General features: G+C 33.2%; 1 protein-coding gene across 2 annotated transcripts in view; it reads left to right on the forward strand.

Annotated features, from left to right (window-relative positions):
• The window catches only part of LOC110113155 (rRNA biogenesis protein RRP5), a 97006-nt gene that overhangs the window by 25037 nt on the left and 45212 nt on the right, over positions 1 to 26757 (forward strand). For both annotated transcript variants that reach the window (XM_020845602.2, XM_020845603.2), the window contains exons 10-15: positions 10804 to 10896; positions 11061 to 11174; positions 11281 to 11403; positions 23467 to 23652; positions 24208 to 24282; positions 24880 to 25016. In XM_020845602.2, coding sequence (XP_020701261.1) covers positions 10804 to 10896; positions 11061 to 11174; positions 11281 to 11403; positions 23467 to 23652; positions 24208 to 24282; positions 24880 to 25016 — 728 coding nt within the window. The remainder of the gene's footprint in view (positions 1 to 10803; positions 10897 to 11060; positions 11175 to 11280; positions 11404 to 23466; positions 23653 to 24207; positions 24283 to 24879; positions 25017 to 26757) is intronic.

The raw sequence follows: 26757 nt of genomic DNA on the forward strand, positions 1-26757 counted from the left end.
ATGTTAAACAAACACAAACATGAACACTCACATACTCGGCTCGGCTCGGTTCGTTTGCAGCCCTAAGTATAAACGTGTTCTTTATCGCCTAGAAAAATCATAAGCTTTTTTTTTTTTTTCCTTTTTTCCTTTTTTTAACCCTATCCTAAATAAATGTACTAGATTTCTATTTTATGATGTATTTTGATGTGACATGATATAGCCCATCCAATATATCAATATCTATAAGGTAGGTAGACACAACATCACTATATTTGCCTAGCTTTAAAATAAGCCTCTTTCTGTTGACTTGACCGTGATAGGCCAGGCAGATCTTACGTGCAATCATGTATTCATATAAGCGTCGAAAAGCAATCTACTTGTTTTGACTAATCTGGATGACCCATTAATTTGCAACTCCGATCAAGTTGCTTCTTAAGTAAAAATAAATGGTATTATGGCCTTTTTAAATTGACATTGGCTGTTGTTGCTAGATCCTTATCACCGTCATGATCTGTTGTTTTATTATCATACTTCTCTATGTGGTTGTTTGATTTGCTGCAATTAGAATACATGCAAAACAAACTCATTCAAAATAAACGCAACCTATTTGGTTGCATGTACTTTACACCAGTTTTACGGGGAATGAATTTCTATTAAGATAATTTTCTTAACATACTTCAAAAAAAAAAAAGAAGAAGAGATTTTGCTGGTAAATACTTGCTTTACATCAAGTTTTCACCCAACCAATAATCCCTAAACTATGACAATACTGCACATTATGAATTTATTGGAAGATAATAAAATAATGTTGGGTTTATCTCTAGACCTACATAAACCAACCATCAGTAAACAATGCCCCATGCCAACACAATTGGCCTTTGAACATTGAAACAAAATCCAAGATAAACAACAAGAGCAACCCAATTGAAGGGATGGAGAAAGAAGGAAGAAGCCCAAGAACTTACAATAGAAATCTCCAAACACTTAATTTAACAATGATAGAAGATCAATGTTGTGCATCTAGAGTCTAAGGGATATTTGTGGGGCTTAGACTCAGGGATTTCTAATACAGATCTATGTTTGGCATCCTAGAGCCATCTTAGAATTATTATCTTCACCATATATCTCCAATTAATGTCTTCGATAGATTTATATTTGCCATGATTAATACTATGCGTTCTGCCAATATTTTTCATATAACTCATATATATGACTGATTGATAATGCAAATATAGTATATTTAATGGTAATTTTAAAATATTTATGTCCTTCATAATGAATACGCTATAACAAAGTTCAAGAGAAGATGAGAAATATAAATTAAAATTTATATTTGCTATATTTCATAAATTTTTTTTATATTAGGCAAACCACATAAATGTGTCATATCTGTATATGGGCGGACAAACTCTTTAAAGAAAAAATATCTAAATGATTTATAGGTTTATCATGTAGAATTATTTATTTTTGAATTTAACCTAATAGATGGAATCTGATTTTTCTTTTTTTTGACGGCACTTTTCATGAAAAAACGCTTTGATAAGTTGACGTGAGTTTGCTTTCTTCATGATATTTTTTGTAAACAATTATAAATCAAGACAATAAGAACTAAAAGTAAAATTGATATTAGTTTGATCCATAGACGTAGATATAATTTTAGTAGATACTTTCTTAAGAGTTTATCAGATAGTTAAATGGATTTACCAATTTCAACATACATAATTCTTTGATTTTATGTGGAATAAATTCATATTCGAAATCACTTTTACAATCAGAAATAATCTCTAACTCAAAATCATTTTCATATTAAGATTTGGATTCTTGCTCAAATTTGGTTTAAATTCACGAACATGTTTTGTTTTAAACTGCGTTGCATATTTAGGATAAAAAAATTAATCAGTGTCATTTTTTAAATCCAACTCATTTCTTGCATCTCGACAGTTAAAGAATATTCTTGTATTGCAAAAAAAAAAACTTGTATTGCAATTTTTTTTTAATAAAATTAGATTTGAAAAACTAGATGCTTATGTTGGTGGTGTATGACAGGCTTTATTTGTGATTTTATTGAATTTTTCTTTAAAATATTGTGCACATGTGTAGTCATCCAAACAAGAGTATAATTACAATATTTCTCAAATTTAAGAGCTTTGAAATGCGCAAAAAGCATTATTTTATATCTTAGATGATTTTTTGCTGAATTCTAGGTTTTTTTTCTTCATACAACCAATCCTAAAACTGGAGATGAAAGAGTCCTATTCAAAACAGAAGTCTTAGTTGCTTCAAGTAGTAGATGTAGTATTTCTCTCATTTTATCAGATAGTTCGATAGATTTATCAATTTGAACTTGCATGATTTCTTTGGTTTTAAAATCTGGGATATATTCAGATTCTAATTCAGTTTTACATTTTGAAATGATCTCATATTGAAATTTAGTTTCATATTTTTATTTGGACTCTCCCTCAATTTTACTTTAAAATTCATTAACATGTTTTGATGTCAATTGCTTTGTAGATTGGGATTTAAAAAAATAAATTTGCGGTCATTCTGTAATTGTAAATTGTCTGTTCTATTCGATCCATCATTTAAATATTATTTATGAGCTATAATATTTTTAATGAGGTCAAATTTGACAAGCTAGATACTTGTGTTGGCTTGTTTTCTATCGGTTTTATATCATATTTTATTGAATTTTCTTTAGAAATTTATGAACTTGTGCAGTTGTCTTAACAAGAGTATAATTGCTATATTTCTCAAACTGTATGTTCTGTATATAGAATTATATATTATCTTTGATGAATTATTGTTTAATTTATACTTAATTTTTAACTTAAATAATTTAATGAAAGAGATAGTGATAACATGATATTTCTAAGAAAATATACAACCCGTTTAAACTATATAAAATATTCTACATTGTAGTTACTTTTTTAAAGTTATTAATCTGACTATGCAATTAGTTTATATAGTTATACAATGAAAAATAATGTTCTTTAACTTTCTATGTTATATCCACCTATTTAAATTTTGTTGCAGAAACTACTTTACCAAAAAACATTGAGCACATCCTATTGAATATAGGCATATAATTCTAACCTCATAATAATTACATTGAAATTATTTATAATCATAATTTAATTAAATTTATTTGAATTGTTTCTTTTTATGTCATGTTAGTTGATCCAGATTTTATATCATACTCTTAGAAGACATTATTATTAGCCTTAAGTTTTAATGCCAAATTTGATGACAAATAGTTTAGGGGCTAATATTTTCTAATGCACATACACTATGAGATCCATGAAATCACACAACACACACAAAACTTCTGACCTTATGAACTCTTTAACTTTTAGCAATTATAAGTTACTTCTGAAGAAAACTGAAAACATTAAACGAAGGAAAATTCAGTAGCTTTCTTTTAAAACGTTGCTTAGAAATTGAAGACCAGGAAATCCCTGAACTCGTTAGAACCTATATTATATTAGAATTGAATAATTCATTCACAAAAGTCCAATAGCATAATTTAAAACATTAATTAGAAGTAGAAATTATTCAAGAAGTCACCCAAGTAATATAATCTAGTCTCGTACTTGTATACTGAAACAATCTCTTTTGAAACTCTTTAAGATTGTCACTTGATCGAGGAGTTGACTCTCAGATGTAGAAATAATAAAACATACAACAAAAAATTTATTAGAATTGAAATTTATTTATTTTGTTCTAGCCTTAGGGACCATTGTACTAAAAAGCTCCTTGGAATATCTCTTTACAAATTAGATTGCCCATAAATGTTACAAGCTTGTGATATTAGAAGAAATAAAAATTCTAATAGAGTAGGGATTCACATAAAACTAGTCATAACACCACTGATCACCTCAGAAGGTGGAAAACAAACTTCAACTCCCTCACTCTTTGGATCACAATTGAATGTAATGAGAAGGCTCTCAAGTTCCTCAACTATTGTACTTTATTCTAATAGAAGGGGGAATGGGTCACAAGACTTACGACTGGATCGTTATTGGAAGGCATCCTTGCTACTGTTATAGAATAATACTTGTAGGAATAGAGGCTATCAAATATTTGTCAAAGGTGCTTGCAGGTGGATCATAGAGCCAAAAAAAAAAGGAAGATAATAGATGCTAGAAAATGCAAGGATATCACTACAGAAGATGACACCATTAGAACAATCATGTCTGAAATGTTTTCTGGAGGAGTTGGGAAGGGATTCAATTTTCATTATGTAGATGCACAAAAACATATTTCTAGAAAAAATTAAGGGAGCATGAAAAATTTAAAAGGAAAAAAAAAAAAAACTTGAAATGAACCCTAACTCATTTATAAGATTGAAGGGATTTAATGACCTATTTTCCTTTACATAAATTTCAACCATTAAATAGACCTAGAATTAAATAATAATAGCAAGAATACCCAATGTTCTCAGTTACATAAAATGTGAAATATATATAACTATTATTGCTAAATACATAAGCAAGAAAGTAGAACATATAAATGAGTTTTTAAGTGTAATGATGATCTTCTCTTCCTTTGAAGTTTTATGTGGAAGCATCTTGGCCAGATCAAAGCATCTGATAAAAAAGTGGAAAAATCAATCTCTGTACATGTATCTAATATTGCAATAATAGTAGTTGTTTTCACACGTGGTTATAAGATACACTGTCATTTGAAGTAATAAAATGAACTCGACATCGGCTCTAACGGTAGATAGAGGGTGAAGTGACATAATGCATTGTAGGATATGCAACTGTTGGGTCTTCAATGATGACAACATTCAGCTATATCAATGTTGTAGGTTAAAGAGCTTCAATAATAGAGTCTAAAGAAGATGGCACTTATCAAGACTCAAACATTTCATTAGGGCTGCAAATGAACTGAGCATTCGACGAGCTACTCGTGGCTCGGCTCGATAAGAGCTTGTTTATGTTTGTTTGATAAGATAAATGAGCGAGCTTAAATACTTTTGATAAATACTTGATAGCTAAATAAACGAGCATGAACAACTTGACGTTTGACTTGTTTATGTTCACGAATAGTATCGTTTAGTGCTCGTGAACAATCTTGTTAAGAAGCTCAATTAGAGTTCGACTAAGAAGCTCCATTAGAGTTTAATAAAATTTAATAATTTATGGAAAAAAAAAACGTGTCTGCCGCACGCTCCCGCGAGCTCCCACGCCTACTTAGTCCCACACCGTGAAAATGACTTATGTTTTTGTTGTATATAATGAAAAGAATTGAAATCACAATTGAAAGGAAGCGGGGAATTGATTTACTTGTTGTCCTCCGGTTTAATTAATTTAATTTTATTTAAATTGATGTGCGGGGGCGGACACAAGAATGAGTCGATCAGTATGCCTAAACTAGACACTTGAATGACCAGCTCGTTAAGAGGCTCGATAAGCCTAAATAAACAAGCTCGAACACAAAAATGAACTGAACTTGAGCATGGGTTTTCTAAACGAGCTCGATCAACGACCAAAAAAGCTCGTTTGTTATCGAGTCGAGCTCGAAAGGGACCTGACAAACAAGCTTGAGCTTGAACATGCTGAAGCTTGGCTCGGCTCAGTTCGTTTGCAGCCCTGCATTTCATGAATTCTAATTCATATCAAAATTGATTCATTATTATAAACATTCTAAAAAATTTTAACATCTTTTGTAATAGAGTAGATAAATAATGTTCAAATGACCAAAGGTAGAAAAGATTCATCATTAGGATAGAAATTACCACAGTTTTTTTGGCCAGAGGAGATATGATAGTGATCATGATATGATGAGGATATTAATTAAAATCACAGTCAGTCGTATTTATTGCTGGAAATCTAGCCCGAGAACAAGGAACACTAGAGCTAAGACAAAAAATTAGAATAAGATTGAGGAGAGCAATTCAAGTATCCAGAGGAACATAATCACCACATGAATCTTAGCATCCTTTGAATTAAGAAGGTTGAAGGAAGCGATTGAAGTAATGAGGTGGAACATATTTGTCAAATGAATTGTAGTATCCTATGGAAGAGTAATACGACTTATAGGAATAGGCCATATGGATTGCTATTTGATGTAGGCAAGCTTTGGGCTGCTTGTTGCCTCTCGGTTTGGACCTTGGCTTCTCTCGGGTTGGGCTTTGGTTGCTTTGGTTTTGAGCTGAAATCTTGGGATCTTCTTGGTGATAGCTCATTAATGCTTGAACTAATGTTAGCTCATTAATATGAGTGAAAGAGTTTGGAACCTTGTCCTCTTCCCCTTCTTGTGTCTCCTCGTTTTTCCCTTGTGCTGTTCCCGTGACTTGCTGCTGGGTGTTGGTTTCGATTCCCTGTGTGGGCTTTTTGGTTTCTCTCCTTGACTGTGTTCCCGTGGCTTCTCTTACCCGTTTCTTGTGCTGATTTTTGAGAACTGTTTTGTGATATTTGCTGCCCTTCCTCTTCCCCTTACATGATTGGTTTGTTTAAAGGTTGAAGTTGGCTGTTTGGCTCCCCTTTCTTTCCTATACATATGTGGTGTTTTTTGTCAAAAAAAGGTTGATATAATGTGATTTTTGGAGCAAAAAATCTGAGAGGTTTTTCTTCTTTCTTGGAAAAGCTTGCGAGCTTGTTCCACCTCTTCATCTTCCTCTAGGAAAGCTTGCGAGCTTGTCCTTTCTTCGTCTTGGTCTTCTAACCCCTTTCTTTTCTTCGCAAGATCGATGCCACTTGTATCCTTCTTCTCAATCGAAGAAAGCAGCTTTAAGAGTTTATGTTAATGATTAAGTTTTGGTCGTTTGTAAGCGTCAAAGTTTGTAAGTCCTTTTATATTATAAAAGTAAAGTTATTTTTGGTTTATTTGTTGTATGTTGTCTAGTTTTAAGTATTTTGTGTCATTTTCTATTTCCTAGGAAGGCTTTAATTTTTTGCTTGCATCAATTTGATATCAGAGCAGGTTTATCGAGTGAGTCTTGGTGAGTCATATCAGTTGTTGTGTGAGTCTTGTTATCAAGTGATTTAAAGTTTGTTGAGTCTTTTTAGAAAAAATGGAAAAAAGATAAAAATAGTGATCCAGTGGTGGATGAAAATTAGTACCAAGATATCGAAGAAATTATTTCAATGGACAGATGGGTTTCGACGGAAGGAAGTTCAACATCCCCTACAGAATGAACTATACAAACTTCAGTCGTGGTTGCATATGAGTACGAAAAATATTTGAAGAAAAAGAAGCGTCTGCAAGATCAATTCAAGCAAGAACGTGAGAAGATTTTGAAGAAATACGAAGACAAGATTCAAGAGCTTGATGTGCTTTCTTCATCTCCTCAGATCAAATCTAAAGCAATCTCATCGGGAGATGAGCTTTTTCAAGTGGGAGAGAATTGATGTAGGCAAGGGTGGGGGGGTCAAATCAAAACATAAATTTGGCAGACTTTGGGCTGCTGGTTGCCTCTCGGTTTGGTCCTTGGCTGCTTTGGTTTTGAGCTGATTTTTTGAGAACTAAGTGGTTCTAGCTCATAAATGTTGAGTTGTGATTTCAGCTCATTATATTGGTTAGTTCTCCTACTTTTTAGCTCATTATGAGGAGTGAATGTGGTTCTTCTCCCCTTCTCTGTGGCTCTTCGGTTTCCCCCACTTGGCTCCTTTTTCCTGTGGCTGGTTACTTCCCTTTTGCTGGCTGTCCGTTCAGATCCCCTTGTGGCTGCTGTCCCGGTTCTTTTGTTGCCTGTTCCGTTTCGGTCCCTAGGTGCTGTTCCGGTTTCTCCTTGTGCTGCTGTCCAGGTTCTTTGTTTTGGCCCCTTTAGTTCCCCTATTTTGATGGTTGTACCGTGGCTTTTATTTGGCTGTTTGGGTGCTGTTTTGGGCTGGCTTTTGGCCTTCCATTTCCTGTTTTTAATTAAGATATTTAATATGTTTAATGGCTGTTTGGATGCCCTCTTTTTTCTTATAAATTAGAGATGTTTTGAAGCATTAGGAGGTTGATATAATGTTAGAAATTAGAGTTTTTGAGGAGTTGATGAAAGTAATTTTTGGAAGAAAACCTTTGGATTTTGTTTGATAGCTTGCGAGCTATGTATTCCTTTCTCCTTCTAGGATAATTTGCGAGTTATGTCTTCTTCATCCTGGCTTCTAATCTCCTTCTATCCGCAAGTTCGACGTCACTTGTATCTTTCTTCTCAACATTTGGCAAGCAGCTTTAGGAGTTTATGTTAATGTTTGTGTCGTTTGTAAGCGTCAAAGTTTGTAAGTCCTTTTATATTATAAAAGTAAAGTTATTTTTGGTTTATTTTTTGTATTTTGTCTAGTTTTTGGACTTCTATTACCTAGGAAGGTTTTGTTTTTGCTTGCAAAAATTTGGGGCTTTTCCAAATTTTTGCTTGCATCACTATTGGAGAGAGAGGAGGGGAGTGGGCATTTGTCAAGCAAGGCTGGGGATGATGTGTGATATATAAGAGATGGAGTTGAAGAGAATGGATGCAGAGTGGGAAGGATAGTGAATCTGATTAATTTTTGACTTGAACCAAAAGGGAATGATCCACCGGAAAGGAAGAATGAAAGGGGTTAGGCATTAAGTGCAAGGGAATGAATGATGCTCAAACACTTACAGATAATTAGATGGCTTCAGAAGATGAAGAATTACTTGAAAGTTGGAATTATAGATTAATGAGGTTTGATAAATTGACCAAGTGTTGATCATGTTTGACTAGATGTTGGAGTCAATCAGGAGCTTGGGTAGCTGGTTTTAGGGTGGGTTTTTGATCATGTTTGACTAGAAGTTGGAGTCAATCAGGAGCTTGGGTTGCTAGTTTTAGGGCGAGTTTGAGCTTGGTTAGCCGATTTGGTGGAGTTTGAATTGATTTGGCTAAAGTGGCTTACTTTGTTGTTATCAGATGAGGTCATAATTTAGTGCATCAAGTATTGATTTATACATTAACGCATGAAAATGAAAGTTGTAGAGGACTTCCACAAAAAAAGATTTCTTTCTCTTAAAAATGGCTGAGACATGAGAAAGTTATGGTCAAAATATTGGAGATAAATAATTGGAAAAAAATAATTGGTGAAGCTGGAACTTGAATTAGCTGATTTGGAAATCAAATCAACTTAAAAATAATATAAAAAATTATGAGGGATTAGATCATTGTTTTAGGAATATTGTATCCAAATTTGGCCAAACTTTGAGGAGGTTTGATAAGAAAATCATTAAAAAAATATTAAAAATTATAAGAGGAACAATTTCAGCTTCTAAACAAGTTGAAATCCAAAGAACCCATTCATACTTGGATACTAAAGTGATGGTGAAATAGAACAGAATGAAATGCAATTCAAGATGACCCAATGGTGGAGATGGATAATTGAGGAAACCTAAAGACATACAATAGAAACCTTGTTGCACTCAGTTTGCAGTTGATTGTAGCACATATTATGGATCTTGGAAGCACTTAGCAATCATGAGGGATGTATATAGCACACATGCACATATCAACTAAGGGGATCATAAAGGGGAAAAGTCTTTAAATTTGTATTAGTCATCATAAAATAAATTATAGCTCCTATATATTGAAAGATCCTTGGAGATACGATAACACATTTACCCTTACATGATCTTCGAGTATGAAATAACTCTAGATAGTGTCAATTGAAATCATTGTCCCCAATTCAATTAAATATAGAGGGTCCACAATTATTGCAACTAAATATATATACATGAAAGTAAAACATTATACATGAAAGTAAAACATACTAATAAGTTTTTAAGTCCTGTGATTTTCATATATCAACATGTTAAGAACTTTTTCTATGCCATTCATTCTAACATAAATCAAATTACTTGATCCACATTAATTATCATAAATTGTGTAACAAATATGTAGGATTCTTTTATGATACTATCTAATATCATCATAAAAGATAATGTGTTTGAAAATAAACTAAGGTCTTTTGAAGTTGTTAAAATTTAAAGGGTAGAAAAATGCACCCATGAGATTGATAGATAAAAGTTGTGTCTAAGGATTACGAAGAAAAAAGGAATAAAATTGAAGTAACATAGATAGAAGCTATTGAAAAATATTTGAGAAGACCATGCATTTAACATCACACATGCAAAATTCAGAAGTAACAAATGGAAACGAGGATTTATAAAATTGTCCCTAAATAGTTGGTATATTACTGATGATGATGGTGAAATAAGATGTCATTAAAGATCATGATTTTGTTCTTTCAAAGTGCCTACTCACTTATTCAACTTTTATGATGTTAATCAGCCTAAAGACTTGAAAAGGTCTAGACCTTGTATTGGCAGGAAGTTTGACGCAGTTGAACACCTCGGGCTTTTACCTTACATTTTGAATTAATTATTTTGAAGAGTAGATGCTCAATAAAAACCAAAACCATTGTCCATGGTCTCCGTTGCTTCAGATCATACAAATCTCTATACCGCAGCTTCGAAAATTTTGAAACTGTTAATGACAAAAAATGTATTTTTATGCCAAAAGTTCGAGTGTCATCTGTCGACAAAATAATGTAATTTTTGTTGTATTTTCATGCATTATGCATGTGTTATGAGTTGAATAATTGATTCCAAATTTGAGTTCTATTTCTGTGGTTTATTGTCATACATTGTAAATGTGGAATGAGTTGAATAATTTATTAATTATATAAGTTCTAAGCTGAGTGGTTTGTGTTACATATATTGTACATAATCCTATAGATTTTAGTATTTTAATGCACTTATCTTTTCTCTATACTTGTAGTAGCTGATATACTAATGACTTTCTCAATATTCTGTGATAATGATGTCATTTCATGTTTTCTTTTGCATTTTAATAATTCTTCTTTTGATTTATTTATTTAGGTAAATGCTCGAGTATTATTTATTGACCCTTCAACAAGAGCAGTTGGACTAACCTTGAATCCTCACCTTGTTCATTACAAGGCACCTCCAATGGTCAGAAATGCTTATTTTTTGTTGCTTATTTATATTGTTTGGTGTTTATTATCCTGCCATGTTGTAATATTTTATGCTGCCTTTGCATTTTGTTTATAGGTTTCAAGTTTATCAAATCGTTTTGTTACAATTTTCTTTTACTAACATTATCCTGCCTTGTTTAGCATGTCAAAACTGGAGAAATTTATGAGAAGTCCTGTATTTTGAGGATTGATGAGAATTTTGGTCTTCTTCTAAATATTCCTTCTGCTCCTGAGCATACTCCCGCATATGTACTTGTATGTTCATCTTATGATTATGTTGGTCCAATCTATTATTTATCTTAACTTTACTTGGAGCTTTATCATTGCATTCAATTTTTATTTTTATTTTGATTTTGGATAGCGATTTGATGTATCTGATGAAGAGGTTCTTAAGTTGAAGAAGAAGTTTAAGCAAGGGGATTATGCTCGTCTTCGTGTTCTTGGGATAAGGCATTTAGAAGGTCTAGCAATTGGAACCTTAAAGGTAATACCTTGCAACCACTTTATTTTTCTCAAGTTATTAATTCTTTGGACTTTTCCATTGTCTTTCTCTGAGGGTTTACTTTATCTTGGCTATATTAACGAAAAATAATATTAGAAGAAAAATTCAGAATTAGTTTTCTTTGTATTTTGGTGATTAATCCATCAGTTGAATGTTTTTTATTTTATTGAAGTTGCTCATAATATTCTTCTTTTGTCAAAAACTTCCTTTTATATCATAGGAAAATATATAAGGTTTTTAGGTTAATATTTATATATAAATATGTCAACAAAAGGGAATAAGAAAAGAGGTGAATTTGGGGAAGCATGATTATTGTTCTGCCTTGGTATCGACTACACAACACATACTTAGAAATAATATTTAATTATTAATGTTATGCCACATGTGTTTGTTCTATACCTCTATTATAATATTATGATCCAAATTCCTAAACTATTTTGCTTTCATCATTTTGAAAATAGTAAATTTATGATAATAAAGGGTGAAAAGGTGAAAAATTAATAGGAGTTATCCTACCCTAATCATATGGACCATGGATATGTTTATATAAAAACATTATCTTAGATGCTTTTGCATTATATTCTTGTTATTATCATCTCATCAATGTTAAACTAAACTATTTATCCAAAATAATGAATTAATTATAATAAATGGTACAAAATCATTAACATTATCTCATTTTCTTTTGCATCATGTCTTTGTTATTATCATCTGATTAATACTAAACTAAACTATTTATCCAAAATAATGAATTATTTATAACAAATGGATGGGCAACAACAAAATACTAACATTTATCCTACCCTAACCATTATAGCCAAGAATAAGTTATACAAAATCATTAACATTATCTCATTTGCTTTTTCTGCATACCCATGCTATAATCTTATGGTCAAAATCAATTTAAACTAAATTTCCATCATTATTTTGAAAATAATGGATTAATGTTAATAAAGGGTTTGACAAACAACAAATTAATAGAAGTTATCCTTTGGCAGCCAAGGATAAGTTTATACAAATTCTTCTTATAATCTGTCTTTTTTACTAATGAACATGCATTCAATATGCAAGGATATACATATCAACATTAGACATGAATGATATCCCTTGCAATAATAAGCCAAGCTAGTAACATCACTTGCAAATTAAAGCATCAACCCTCCATGTAAATGTACAATGTAAGCATACAATTTTAATAATCGGTGCTATTATCATAATATTCAGTCACAACAACGTAGTTAAATTTCGAAGTTCGGAATCAATCAATAATGCCAAGGGAAATCCTAGGTAGACTCAACATTTTTATGGGTATTGAGTTCACATAGAACTATATTACCATATGAATTTCACTTTTGAAAGTGGGGTTTAGACCATCCACAATAGACACGCAGGGGTTAAAAGCTCAGTTAAAATAGTTGGTGGGTGGGGCCAAACACCAACATGTTTGATGGTTTGTTAATCCATGAGGTATTTTTGTAGCACTAGCTTCAATATTCTCAAACATAATTTATTTTTACCCAAAAGTTAGGGCTAATTCCTCTCATGCTCATTGACTGATTGATAGCTAACTTAGCCAAGACCTTGGTTCATCAATATGAGGCTCAACTAGGCTTGCCTAATTCATACAATTGAGTCTTTGATTGCAAAATTTTGGGCTCGAGGTAGCTTTGCCAATGCCTTTCTTAACCTAATTAGGTCTCAATTAACCTATGCAGGATTTCTATATTTTGTTTGATTAAGCTTTCATGGTCATTCTTAGGCTTAATTATGTAATAATTAATGTTGATCCCTTGAAATATATAATTATGTTAGGGGCTTATTTAATTTAAATAAATCCATGACATGTAATTAACACTTAATAATATGTTGACATTTAATGATAGACCAAAAAATGTCTCAAACTATATAATGCACTATGATCATTCCATAGATTTGTTTTTAAATATTTAAACCACTTTAAATGATAAAAAACTATAAATTTAAACCCTTTTCTATTGTAAGCCTCACCATAGTAACCTCCCACCGGCTTGCTACCTTTTTATTTCTATGCATTTTGCTCCCGATCTCCCACTTTTTGGTCAATTACCACTTGTATTCTAGAAAGTTAAATGGTCCCTCTCTTGCTCTCCTGCTTTAGCAGACACTCCTATGCTCTCTGTGATTTGGCTCTTAGGACCAATGCTCCTCTCACTTCAACACACTTCTCTCAGTCCCTCACCTCTACGTCCTCAATGGCTTATATACTCTTGGGCAACCCACATCTATGTCTTCCAATGCCCGTGCCTTCTCCCATCCTATATATCGAGTCCCACACTCTTTCTCGCTAGATTCCCACTCCCAAATTATGCTATGCTCCCATATCCCATCTAAGTTTCACCTTCAATAGTTTTGTGCATACTTTGCTTCTGCTCTCCTATGTCTCTCTCATCTATTGCTAGCCATCATGCCATCCATCTTGCACGACTTAGTACAACAACAACAACAACAACATCAAACCTTTATCCCACTACGTGGGGTCGGCTACATGAATCCTTTTTCTCCATTGTGTCCTATTAAAAGTCAAATTCTCGTTTAAACCTAATAAAGAAAGGTCATTCCAAATATTTTTTAACCAAGTCTTTTTAGGTCTACCCCTACCTTTCTTAACATAAGTCAAATCTAATACTTCTACTCTCCTAACCGGGTCATCGAAAGACCGCCGTTTTATGTGACCAAACCATCTAAGGCGACTCTCTCTAATCTTATCTTTTACTGGAGCTACTCCAACCTTTTCACGTATATGCTCATTTCGTATCCTATCTCTAAGGGTAAAGCCACTCATCCACCTGAGCATTCTCATCTTTGTCACACTTAACTTAGTATTATGCTTCTCTTTTAATGGCCAACATTCGGCACCATAAAGCTTTGGAGGCCTCACTACCATCTTATAGAATTTTCCCTTAAGTTTGAGTGGTACATTTCTATCACATAACAAGCCCGATGCATTACTCCACTTCAACCATCCAACTTGAATTCTGCTAATAATATCTCCATCTATTTCACCATCACTCTGAACAATTGATCCAAGATATCTAAAACGTGTACTCTTATTAATAACTTGATCGCCCAAAGTCACAATCTCCTCACTATGTCTATTACTACTAAAATTACACTCCAAATATTCCGTTTTAGATCTACTCAAGCGAAAATCTTTAGACTCTAAGGTTGACCTCCATAATTCAAGTTTACCTTCAACTCCCTCTCTGTCTTATCAATAAGAAGAATATCATCAGCAAAAAGCATACACCAAGGTACATCCTCTTGCAAATGTCTAGTGAGAACATCCATGACTAAAGCAAAAAGATATGGGCTTAAGGCTGATCCTTGATGTAACCCAACCGAAATAGGGAAATACTTGGTCAATCCACCTTGTGTTTGAACACAAGTAATAGCTCCTGCATACATATCTTTAATGATTTGAATATAAGCATTATTGACTCCTTTCTTTTCAAGAACTACATCAAGAGATCAAAACATAAAAAATTTAAAATCCATAATCCCTTAGATATCTTCACATTTTGATGCACTAATCACGATCATGAACAATCTGATTAGTGATTAATCATAATCTTGCTCTGTCCCAAGATCACCAACAAACCAAGATTCTAAGCTTTCTAAGAGAATTTTTTAATCTATCACAATGACACAAGAAAAACAAATGATATAATGACATACAAAATTTCAGTTATGTTTATGCTTAATTTAAAAAAGATTGATATGTTGTACCTACATGCTCCACAAAATGTTAAACTATAATGATGTATTATGCTAGTGTGAGTGGTAAATTTTGGTGCAAGGCTTTTAAAGTGATTTATATTCATAATACCATATCTTGAATATAGATATGCACATCCAAATAATCACAAAAAAATTCCCAAAGTAAATAGCTTAAGGACTAGATGAGCAATCCCACTTTATATATTTCCCAATTATCATAATTTTTAAAATTAAACCAATTTTTATAACAAATCTTCTTATTTTTAATCTTTTCTTGCACATTAGGATTCCACCACCAACTATTTTTACTATTAGGAGCTTTTCCCTTTGATACTCCAAGGACATCTTTTGCAATATTCTTAACATCACTAGCCACTTTTTCCCACATAATATTAGCATCCTCATGCACAGACAAAATCTTACGATCTAAAATCTTATCTCCAAAAATATTTTTGTTAATATTCTTTAAATGCCCCCATCTAATCCTAGAAAATTGTTTTACTTTATAACAAAGCTTCTTATTTTTTATCTTTTCTTTCACATTAGGATTCCACCACCAACTATTTTTACTATTAGGAGCTTTTCCCTTTGATACTCCAAGGACATCTTTTGCAATATTCTTAACATCACTAGCCACTTTTTCCCACATAATATTAGCATCCTCATGCACAGACAAAATCTTACGATCTAAAATCTTATCTCCAAAAATATTTTTGTTAATATTCTTTAAATGCCCCCATCTAATCCTAGAAAATTGTTTTACTTTATTTTTTATTTTATGCCCCTTTATCTTAAAATCCAAAACTAGTAATCGATGTTGAGTACATAAATTTTCACTCGGAATAACTTTTACAATCTTTGCAATCTAAACGATTTAATTTTCTAATAAGAAAATAGTAAATCTTGCACGACTTAGTATGTCAATAAATTGCTTTTTCAGTTTTTCTCCCCAAGCAATTGCTATTCTTGCTTATGAACTTTCTCCCATACGTTTGATCTTCAACGCTTGTTTTCCCATGTAAATTTCACTTCTCCCTACTAATGAATCAACTTGAAAAGCCACACACTCTTCCCCACATTTCTTGCATTCTACAAATGCTACCTTATTGCGCGAGTCATTTGCATGGTTTCAATTTTTACCCATAGACCTTACACACTTTCACTTGTGCACGTCACTAATCTTGTTGAAGACAACATGTATAATCTCTTCAAAACCTTGCCCCTCACACATGGACTTCCCCTATGTAAATCAAACACACTTACTATATGAGCTGTTTTGGTGCGCCCCGTAACCTCTCTTATGTCATAAATCACGTCATACTTCACTATGACATATGTTAGAGCACGCTTTGCAACCTTCTGACATGAGAAAATCAACAAAAAATATTGGGAGATGCTATTCAGTTGTAAAATCAATTCACTTGCTATTTTTGTTGTTTCATGAATATCAAGCATAATAAATTAATGTCCATGTCATAACCCTCCTTGATGCAAATCATGTTGAACCCCACCATCGTAGCTACCTAGGTGCATATGGTGGCCCTTTCTATGATGTAGTGCATTTTGCTCTTCTATGACATATGTTGAAGCACGTTTCACAACCTTCTAACATAATACAACCCACCAAAGTCATATGGAAATACTATCCATTTTTTATTTCACCTCTCATTAACTTATTGATACAAGCAAAAATTTGGGAAGGGCACCAAATTTTTGTGAGCAAGAACTAGACCTTCATAGGAAATAGAAGTTGCACACAAATACCTAAAAAGACACTTTTTATAATATAAAGGACGCTTACAAACGACGCATACAAACTTTGACTTATAAACGACATATAAACAACACCTAAAGAAGCTTTGCAATTCGTCGAGAAGAAGGATACATGTGGGGTGGTCACTTGCGGCAAGAAGGAGGTTAGAAGTTCGAGACGAAAAGGAGGAGGACAAGCTCGCAAGCTTTCCCAAGAAGGAGAGGAAGAAGTGGAACAAGCTCGCAAATTTTTCCAAGAAAGAAGAAAAACCTCTTAGGTTTTTGGCTCCAAAAATTGCATAATAACATTCTTTAATTCATACAAAACACCTTGTATTTATAGGAGAAAGAGGGCAGCCAAATAGCCCCTAAAATCTTATTTAAAACCTAATAAATAAGAGGAAATAGAAGGCCAAAAGGCACCACAGCAGCCAGTAGAAATTTTGCACAAAAAATAGGGAAACAAACCACGGAAAACCCCACTAGCAGCCACGGGAAGCCCAGCCAGCAAGGGACCCGAAGAGTCAGCACAGGAGACAAAGCAGCATTTCATGGGAAAAACAACCAGGAGGGGAAAATCGAGAGGGAGGGCCACGGGAACAGCAACAGCCAGCAGAAACCGAAAACAATAAGCAGCTTAAGGGAAAAACCGAGAAGACAAAGGGGAAAGGAAAAGACACAATACTACTCCAAATAAATGAGCTAAATTTCAAGTAGAATCCAGAATTTTGAGCTCAACACCAAACAGCCAAGGACCAAACCGTGAGACAATAAGTAGCCCAAAGAACAAAATTTTCATTTTGTTTTGACCCCCCTCCTACATCAATTCTCTTCCGGTTGAAAGAATTCATCTCACGATAAGTTGTCTTTAGATTTCTTCCGAGGAGGCGAAGAAGGCGCATCAAGCTCTTGAATCTTTGCCTCGTATTTCTTCAAAATCTTCTCACGTTCTTGCTTGAATTGGTCCTGCAGAAATTTCTTTTTCTTCTCGAATTTATCTGAACACAAGAACATTTGATATTGAATTTTATACAACTCGTTTTGCATTGGATTTGTAGAACTTCCTTGCGATGGAATCCCTTCTACAGTTGGAATCTTCACATCCAGAATAGTTGGTTCATTTGTAACTTTGGCGGGGTCAAATTCTCCTTGGGACTCATTTGAATCTTGATATGAGGCTTCTGAAGGATAATTGCATGGACTATCCATTTAGACTCAAAAAACACGACTCAATGACCTAGGATATACCAACTTGCTCTGATACCAAATTGATGCAAGCAAAAATTTGGGAAGGGCCCCAAATTTTTGCGAGCAAGAACTGTACAGAAAACATACTAAAAACACACTAAAAACTGCACAGAAAATAGGGAGAAAGAAGCACGGGAAACCCAGTTAGAAGTCCACGGGAATTCCAGCTAGCAAGTGACCCGAAGAGCCAGCACAAGAAACAGGGCATCACTTCACGGGAAAACAACCATGGGATAAAACTGAGAGGGAGAGAAACCATGGAAAACTCAACCAGCAGCCATGGGAAGCCCAGCCAGCAAGGGACCCGAAGAGCCAACACAGGAGACAAAGGAAGAAACCAAAGAGAAAAAAGCAAGGGGAAATGAATCTAATTAATTGCATTAATGAGCTGAAAAAGAAGAATAAGCTCATTAATGAGCTGATTTTTAGTAGAGATAAAGCAACTCACCAAAATTAAAACACAAAATATTTTTACCCCTCCCTTTTCTACATCACTTATGTTGTTGGAATGCATTGTAAAAACTGATATTTTGAGCATTTAGGGATCCTAGGGTCAACAAGTATAGAATGGTGGTGAACCTTTTATTTAATAAGTGCACTGTGTGCACTCTATGGACCAAAAAAAAAAAAATCTTCCATATGAATTGATATTATAAAATGAGTTTCCTTGTGCTCTTAAGATGATAGAATCATTGAATTGCATATCAACTCATTTTAAGTTATATAACAATCATTATCAGGTCTAAATGCCAAAAAACCAAATCAAACTAGCACAAAATAAATGTTAAATTTACAAAATTTTTTTGTGTGGGATTTCTAATATTCTATAAAATAGCCTATATATAATCTCAAAATTGCATAATGATCCATTTGTTATAAAAAAAATAATAACAATGAAATAATATTTATGCCTTTTAATTCTTTTAGGTTTAAATCAATATCTTATACCCATGGGCAATATTTATTTGATCCGTGATTGACATCATATTAACATATTTATCTTGCTTAGTAAAGCTCTTTAATGAATTAAACATATAAGCATGCTTCAAAAAACATACCACAACACTTAGAAATTTAATCAAAATGAGAAAATCATTATGGATAATTTGAACATCCATAAAATAACATACAATAACTAATAATCCGATTGTTATATTTATATAATGCTAGTGCATTGAAGTTCATTACACGGTATGAGAAAGGATACTATCACACCCAAGATTTCAAAATAGCCCCAATTCACTAAGGGCTCTTATATACCTTTAGGTAACCCAAATGCTTCTAAATCATGACATTTACCTGGTTGATTATGCAAAAAGTCTAAGGATTGTAGTCTGATCTTATTGATTCTCACAATGCATGGTTATAAGGCTCTTACTTATCATTCTACATTCAAAACAACTAGGCCAATGCCATTGTCCCCTTAAAGCCTTAGTTATCAATGCCCCCTTAAAGCCTTAGTTATCAATGCCATGCTATTAGACCTCTTTCACAATTGGAGATGCTATTCCTAATTTCCTATTAATCCTATCGAAATTCAAAATGATAACCCAAGACTTAACTTACGATCATTCCTTATGGATGTGAATTGCATGCCAATTAATGAGCTAGCACAAAGTTTCTCAAATTAAATCAAATAGGTCTCACTATCTATCGAGCATGGCCATAAGATCATCGTTACGCTTTCCTCGTCCTCAAGATTGTATGCCCTATATTTGGGCCTTCTAGTGGATGTAACTCTCATTCTGATTAATTTGGGTTGGCAAAAGGCCAACAAACTTATTAAATCAATTATTGGTCTTTTCTATGGATGGAAGCCCCAATTCAAATTAAGCTCGGGTCAAACTCATATTCTATGAAAATATCCAATGAAAGTCAACTCTACTTATTGATTATACTTATACCCAAAACCAACCAAGTCTTCATGTCTTAGATTCATTTTTCTTAGTCAACATAGGTTTGTGAACAATTGATGGTAATGCCATACCTTTGAGTTCATGTTGGTTTTGTCCAATACCTCGGAACTATAAGCGACCAAGCCTTTGAATTATTCAATGGAATTTGGTATGACTAGGGCCCTTTGGATTTGAATGAGTTGACTGTAACCTCTAAGCATATCTTTGATGCATATGTCCAGCCCTCCTGACCGCAGTTGTTCGAGATACTTGAGAGGATGCAACACAATGTTGCCAATTAAGTTCCAATACATCATTGTTCAATGCCCTTTGATGTTGGAAGATTGGGTCCACCGGTTTCCCCGGAATGAATAATGATGAGTTCTTGATTTGATCTACTTTCATCAACCTTTCTCATTCAATTAAATTCATATATAACACTCAAATTTAAGGCTGAATTTGAGCCTAAACAATCTCCTTAATAGAGATCACCCTTTGCAAGTTGGAGGGTGGTTAATGCGGTTTGCCATAGAAAGTATCAACCATGGTTTAAAATTGCGCAATATGAGGCTCGCCTTTGCGCAGTTCCAGTAAAAAACGCCTCGATGTTTACGCCTCGAGTTTTTTTATGAGGCTTGCGCCTCAACTTGGTTGAGGCCCGCTTTGCTTCACAAGCCTCACGCTATATATATTAAAACTTACATAAATCTTGAAGTAAATGCCCGACATTGGACTCTATAGGAGAGGAGGAAGGGGAGAGAGCAGTTTACCATAATGATGATTCAAATGAAGAACCCCTTAGTGATGAAAGTGCTGATGACTTATGAGTTCTTATGTGATATGTCTTTGCTATTTATTTTTGGAAATTGGAATTATATGTTAATGAAAAGAATATTGGAATTTGGGAAAGATAGAATTTTGAGTTGAACTATATTTCATGTTGTCTTATTATTGGGATATTTTGATTTCACTTCATATCTTATGCTTTTTTTATGTTTTATATTATTCACTCATTAGTATATAAAAATTTTATCATTTTATGTTTACGCAATCTTTTGATTTTGAGTCTTACGCCTCAAAACGCCTTGAGGCTTACGCCTCGCCTCACGAATGAAAAACGCCTCAATACCCAAATACGCAATTTTAAACATTGGTATCAACTATAGATTTAAATTAATTGCAACACAACACTATGGGAAATTTGGTTAAACTAGATCTTATCCACCTCTTGGAAAGCTACTGCTGAGTTTTCTTACCAAGGAGGCTTGAGAGAAGGGGTTGAATTTTGCTGGGTGATTAATTTGGTGCTGCATTTTCATTTCAATAACTATGGGTCAAACGCTCCATCAGCTCAAATGCCACCTATATCTTTGATGAATTCAACCTACCAAAGATTGTATACTGTGTGACATCAATAAGAGCTCACATTCATTAATTGAGTCTATCCCTTATTCACTCCTCTTTTGTGGATGGGCTCTTCAACTATCTAAATTGAAGCACATGACCTCATGATCTCGATAACTCTTGAATGTTGAGCATGAATGTCCAACAGACTTGTACAATACGTACACACATAATATGTAACTATCTTCACCCTTATATGGTTATCATTCTCAATATCATCCTCACATGCATGCAATGAGCATTCACATGCAAAACATGTATGGTCATACTTGATCAAAATCTAGGAATTGGTATGAATGTAAAAAAAAAAAACCTAGATATCAAGACAAGGATACATGTTGGAATTGGAATGGGTTTTTTAATCCTTGCATTAAGAATCAAGCAATTTCTCTTTGTTTCAATATTTTCATTCTCATTTCTAGAAGCCTTTACTAAAGTATCTTCTTTATGCAGTTATCATGGTTTCCATTAGGGATAGAAGCTTCTTCATATCAGCTAGTAATAGTTATTTAAAGTACCGCTAAAACTAATTAATTCACATATGTTACAATCCCACCAAACTTGTGCAATACTTTCATTTTTAGGAAGTTTGATCTTCAAGTTTTACATTATCAATCAACTAAATTATAGTAAAATATTTACAAATTAATTTGATCCATGTTGTTAATCAGCTAATGATTAATGAAATGTCATGATATTGTTGATTAATATCCTCTATCGATGTATCAGCATTAAAGCATGATTAGATTAATTTGATCTTATGCATGCCTGTCAAAATTTTGATTTAATATCATCTTATCACTTTGTCCTCAACAATTTTCTGTCAAGGAATGATTCACGAAGAGATTAGCATTATTCCCTTGTGCAATGTAATTTAATTATATGATCAAAATCCATTAACTATATAATTATCTTCTAAAAGATAATAATGATAAATGATGATGAAACTACAACATTATCATCTAATACACACACACACACATACTCTCGCACAAACAAACAAAATGACGCACCAGTTATATACATACATAAAATAATACATCAGTCTCTCTTCTTCTGCAATAACATAATTAATTACCAATTTAGGAGTTCAATCAATAACTCATTGGCATCTTGGAAACAAAGTTTTCACCACTTTGGATGGGTAGATGTCGTAGATGTTTTCTTATAAAAGCTGCCATACACACTCCCCTAGGATGGGTAGATGTTTTCATATAGAAGGTTCCATACACGCTCCCCCTTTTGGTATCACATTGAAAACACATATCCCTAAAACCATGATTGGGAAAAAACACCATTATGTCTGATTGCTTGCTAATTTCCTAGTTAAATTTGCCTATCCTTAGTGTCCTTGATATCCACCCCAGCAATTATAGGTTAAATTACCATAACTTTTTGCCAATGCATACATGAACTCAACATGCCAAAGAGGAAAGTACAACGCAAAACTTGGCAATTTCCATGAGTTTACACTCTTGTACTCAATAATAGAAATCATTCCCGTTAACAGAATGTTGTTCAAACTACCAAATTGAAGCACATCTCCTTATGGTCTTAATGTTTATTTGGAGATCAGGCATAGCCATCCTACATTATGTGTGCATAATCTGCACACATACATGCAACTGCCCTCACCCTCGTTAGATAATCCATTTGAGTATATCTCAATCATGCACATGCAATACATGGTTGGTGCAAACACTATATTATGATGATATGGCCAAAGCGAGTCCTTTCATATTACTGTATAAGTTTAAATAACTAGTACTAGTCGAATAGTTTTAAAACATTGTTCTTTTAAAAAATAGAAAAAAGCGGTGCTTTACAAATTTCTGATATATGCAGTGTGTTTGGTGGTTACAACATTTCCTGCTCTTGTTTTCTTGAGAAGATCTTTACATTCATTTAAGATGGGAAGTTCTAATGATCTGCAAGGTTGTTTTAAGAGCACAGCCTAGTATCATCTTATTTTATCTTATTTTCTATACAGGCCAGTGCTTTTGAACGACCCGTTTTCACGCATTCAGATGTCAAGCCTGGGATGTTGGCTAGAGCTCAAGTTATTGTTGTGGAGTCATTTGGTGCGATTGTCCAGTTTGAAAGTGGTGTGAAGGCACTCTGTCCATACCGACATATGTCAGAATTTGAACGAGTAAAACCTACCAAGAAGTTCAAGGTATGTATTTGGTGAACTCCCCTAATCACTGTCACCATACTTGCAATTTTTAGCTATTGGAAGTAAGTGACGTGATTTATGTATTTGTATGTGTTTGTAGTTTTTCATCATATTGATTACACGGCAATCATGTTGTTGAAGGGAGCTTAATGCACACATATCTAATAATAACATTATTCACATTGCAATTGACAGTATACATACTAATGAAATGGTTTCAATTATGTTATGATTGTAGCACTGCATTTTTTCTAGCTTACTGTCACATTCATATGAATTTTTGGTGGAAAAAATAAATAACTGCTTGATAGCAAATTTTTAACAAATAGAATTTTTTATCATTAAAATGCATCGGTTGCACTTGATGAAAGAGACATTTTTTTGTAACAATTTTAGTTGGTTGAACTTCTTGCAGCTTTATTGTTTGTCGTTTTGTTGTTGCAATGCTCTATATTTTAAGCAATGCTTTATCGATTAACTTTAATTTAGATTATTTATCATCACAAATGATCTAACTTTGTTTTGTTATTTTATATCTTTCTATATATTTTTTAGGTTGGAGCTGAGTTTCTTTTTCGTGTGCTGGGATGCAAATCCAAGCGTATTACTGTGACACACAAGAAGACTCTAGTATGTATCTTTCAAGTTTCATTTTCTTAGCTATTTGTACGGCTTTTCTATGCTACCCATGGGATGGCGTGGAAGACTTGATCCTCATTTTTGGCAATAAAGCAAAAAAGCCACCCCCAATCCCATGCCCTGTATTTAAAATAGAGAGGGATTCTATCCATTCAGCCAAATAATATAAAATAACATAAATGAACATCTTCTCATGCCAGTAATTTCTCTGTAATTTGAAGATGCAAAAATTTTAAATTTTTCACAAAGCTTTCATTTAAAGTGTCTGATCATGTTGAGATTTAAACTCGAAAGACATGCTTGGGTCCTCAATTGAGATGCTGAAAGTGTGTGGCTCTGATTCTTTCTCGATATGCACTATAGATCGATCATTTTTAAAATAGTTTTTATGCAAGTATTTTTGTGCTTTGATTTTGCTAGTTCATAGCTTATCATAAAATGATATTTTGACTTTCTGAGTTTCAAAGACTAGCGAGTTGCACTAGTGTTTGTGATATGATTTCCATGATGCTTATGTATGCATTCTTTAATTCTTTGTTTGATTTATTTAATTTGTAAAAAATTTAATTATTTTCTTGTTTGATTCAGGTTAAATCAAAGCTTGGTATTTTGGCTTCACATGCTGATGCTATTGAGGGCTTAATCACACATGGATGGATTACCAAAATTGAAAATCATGGTTGTTATGTCAAATTTTACAATGGGATTCTGGGTTTTGCCCCAAGGCTAGATCCTGCCCTCTTTGAACTCTTAGGATTTTGTTCTACTAATCTACTATGTGCTGTACTTGCTTGGTTCTGGTTAAGCAGAGTTTCTTGTCTGCGCCTACTTTTGCTATTTAATAATTTTGTTGTCTAACATTGATTTTTTTGCACATGCTTGATTATAGATTTTCATCTGCTTGTCATATAATTTCAATATTATCTACCTTTTTTTCATTGTCATTGCTATCTACATATTGTATTCCATTTAGACAGTTCGCATGGTCAGGAATTGTTTTTCCCCTCATTATTTTTTTTTTCGATAAAGTTGTTCAATCCCTTATGTTGTGTGTTTTTAAGTCTGTTAGTGCATCTCTATATGAGTAACATTGAATGGAAATTTCATTATTAGGAATATATGTTACATGAAAAAATGACGATGCATTATAGATTTACAGAAAATTTTTATGATGGTTAGTTAAATTTACATATTTTACTATAGCATAATGCAAGAGCTCCCAGATTTGGTTCCACTGGTAAGTTAATTATTTACTACAATTACCTAAAGGATTTACTTGTAATTCAAAATGAAATGTCTGTGCTTGTTGATCTTCTTTTGCTTCATACAGTTGTATTCAAGTACAGTTAGAGCGAATTAGGCATTCTCATATATTTTCAGCTGCCGGAAAAGGAATAGTTTGAATTTATGAGAAATGTTATTTGCAGATTGCAGTGTATACTTTATTACCTTTTTTTGGTAAGTGTCAGAAGTTTTAGTTGTGAAAATATAGTTTTAAATTAGGGAGAATGTGTTGTAACTATGGGCATTAGTTCATGGTGCTGGCTGTGAATTCTGAGCTTTTGAGTCATGAATCTTATTTGTGATTATTCTTTGTTTTTCTTTTATAAACAATCATGGATTACCTCATTGAAGGAAATTCCATAAGGATTTGAAGTGGAGATTTCATTGTTGTGGTATGTTGACCTGTGAAAAAGTGTTAAAATCCCCTGGAGTAGTCCAATACAAATGTATTATGGCTTATCTAGGAGGGTCTCATTATTCCCAATTACCTTGGATATTTTAAAATGTTTAAAATTTATTTAGAAAATTACCATATCTTGTACAAGTTCACTAAGAGGTTTTATATGATTTTTATCAAATTACGACTACTGATATATTCGAAGGGGTGGACCAAGACTTAGATAAATTTGATTTTAGTTGCTTAAATCAGAACTTGAAATGTAGAGTGTAAAAAATTAATGCCAATGATTATCTGCGCAAGGGGCTACTCATTCCATATGGACAAATTTAAGCGTTTTTTTTTTCTCTTGCTTATTTATAGAACTTTTTTTACTTTTCCTGCATAATTTCAGATTTTAAGAGTTTGTTAGCAATTTTTAGGGCACATTCCTATTTGCTTTGAATCTTAATTGAGGTTTTGTATTATTTTAATTTTTGAGAAATAGGTTTCAATTTTTAATCCAAATTTCAAGTTTGAATAGAATAGTTTATTAATTCTTATCTCTCAAAACTTACTCTCTTCCAATACCCTTTGATTCTCTCTCCCCCGTAGTTTTGGTTCTAACTAAGTGCAGTAGGGATCTCAACCTCCACTTCTCTCTTTATCAATAGTAACTGGCAACTTCCTGAGTCTTGTACAATTTTCCAACATTTATAGGCTGATTGCTCATCTTTCCAAGAGATGAATCAATTCCAAATGTTTCTTTTCTCTTCAATTTGCTGCCTCGTTGAAATTCACCTCAT

The sequence above is a fragment of the Dendrobium catenatum genome, unplaced genomic scaffold (genome assembly GCF_001605985.2).
Source record: "Dendrobium catenatum unplaced genomic scaffold, ASM160598v2 fragScaff_scaffold_875, whole genome shotgun sequence".
NCBI classification, from domain to species: domain Eukaryota; kingdom Viridiplantae; phylum Streptophyta; class Magnoliopsida; order Asparagales; family Orchidaceae; genus Dendrobium; species Dendrobium catenatum.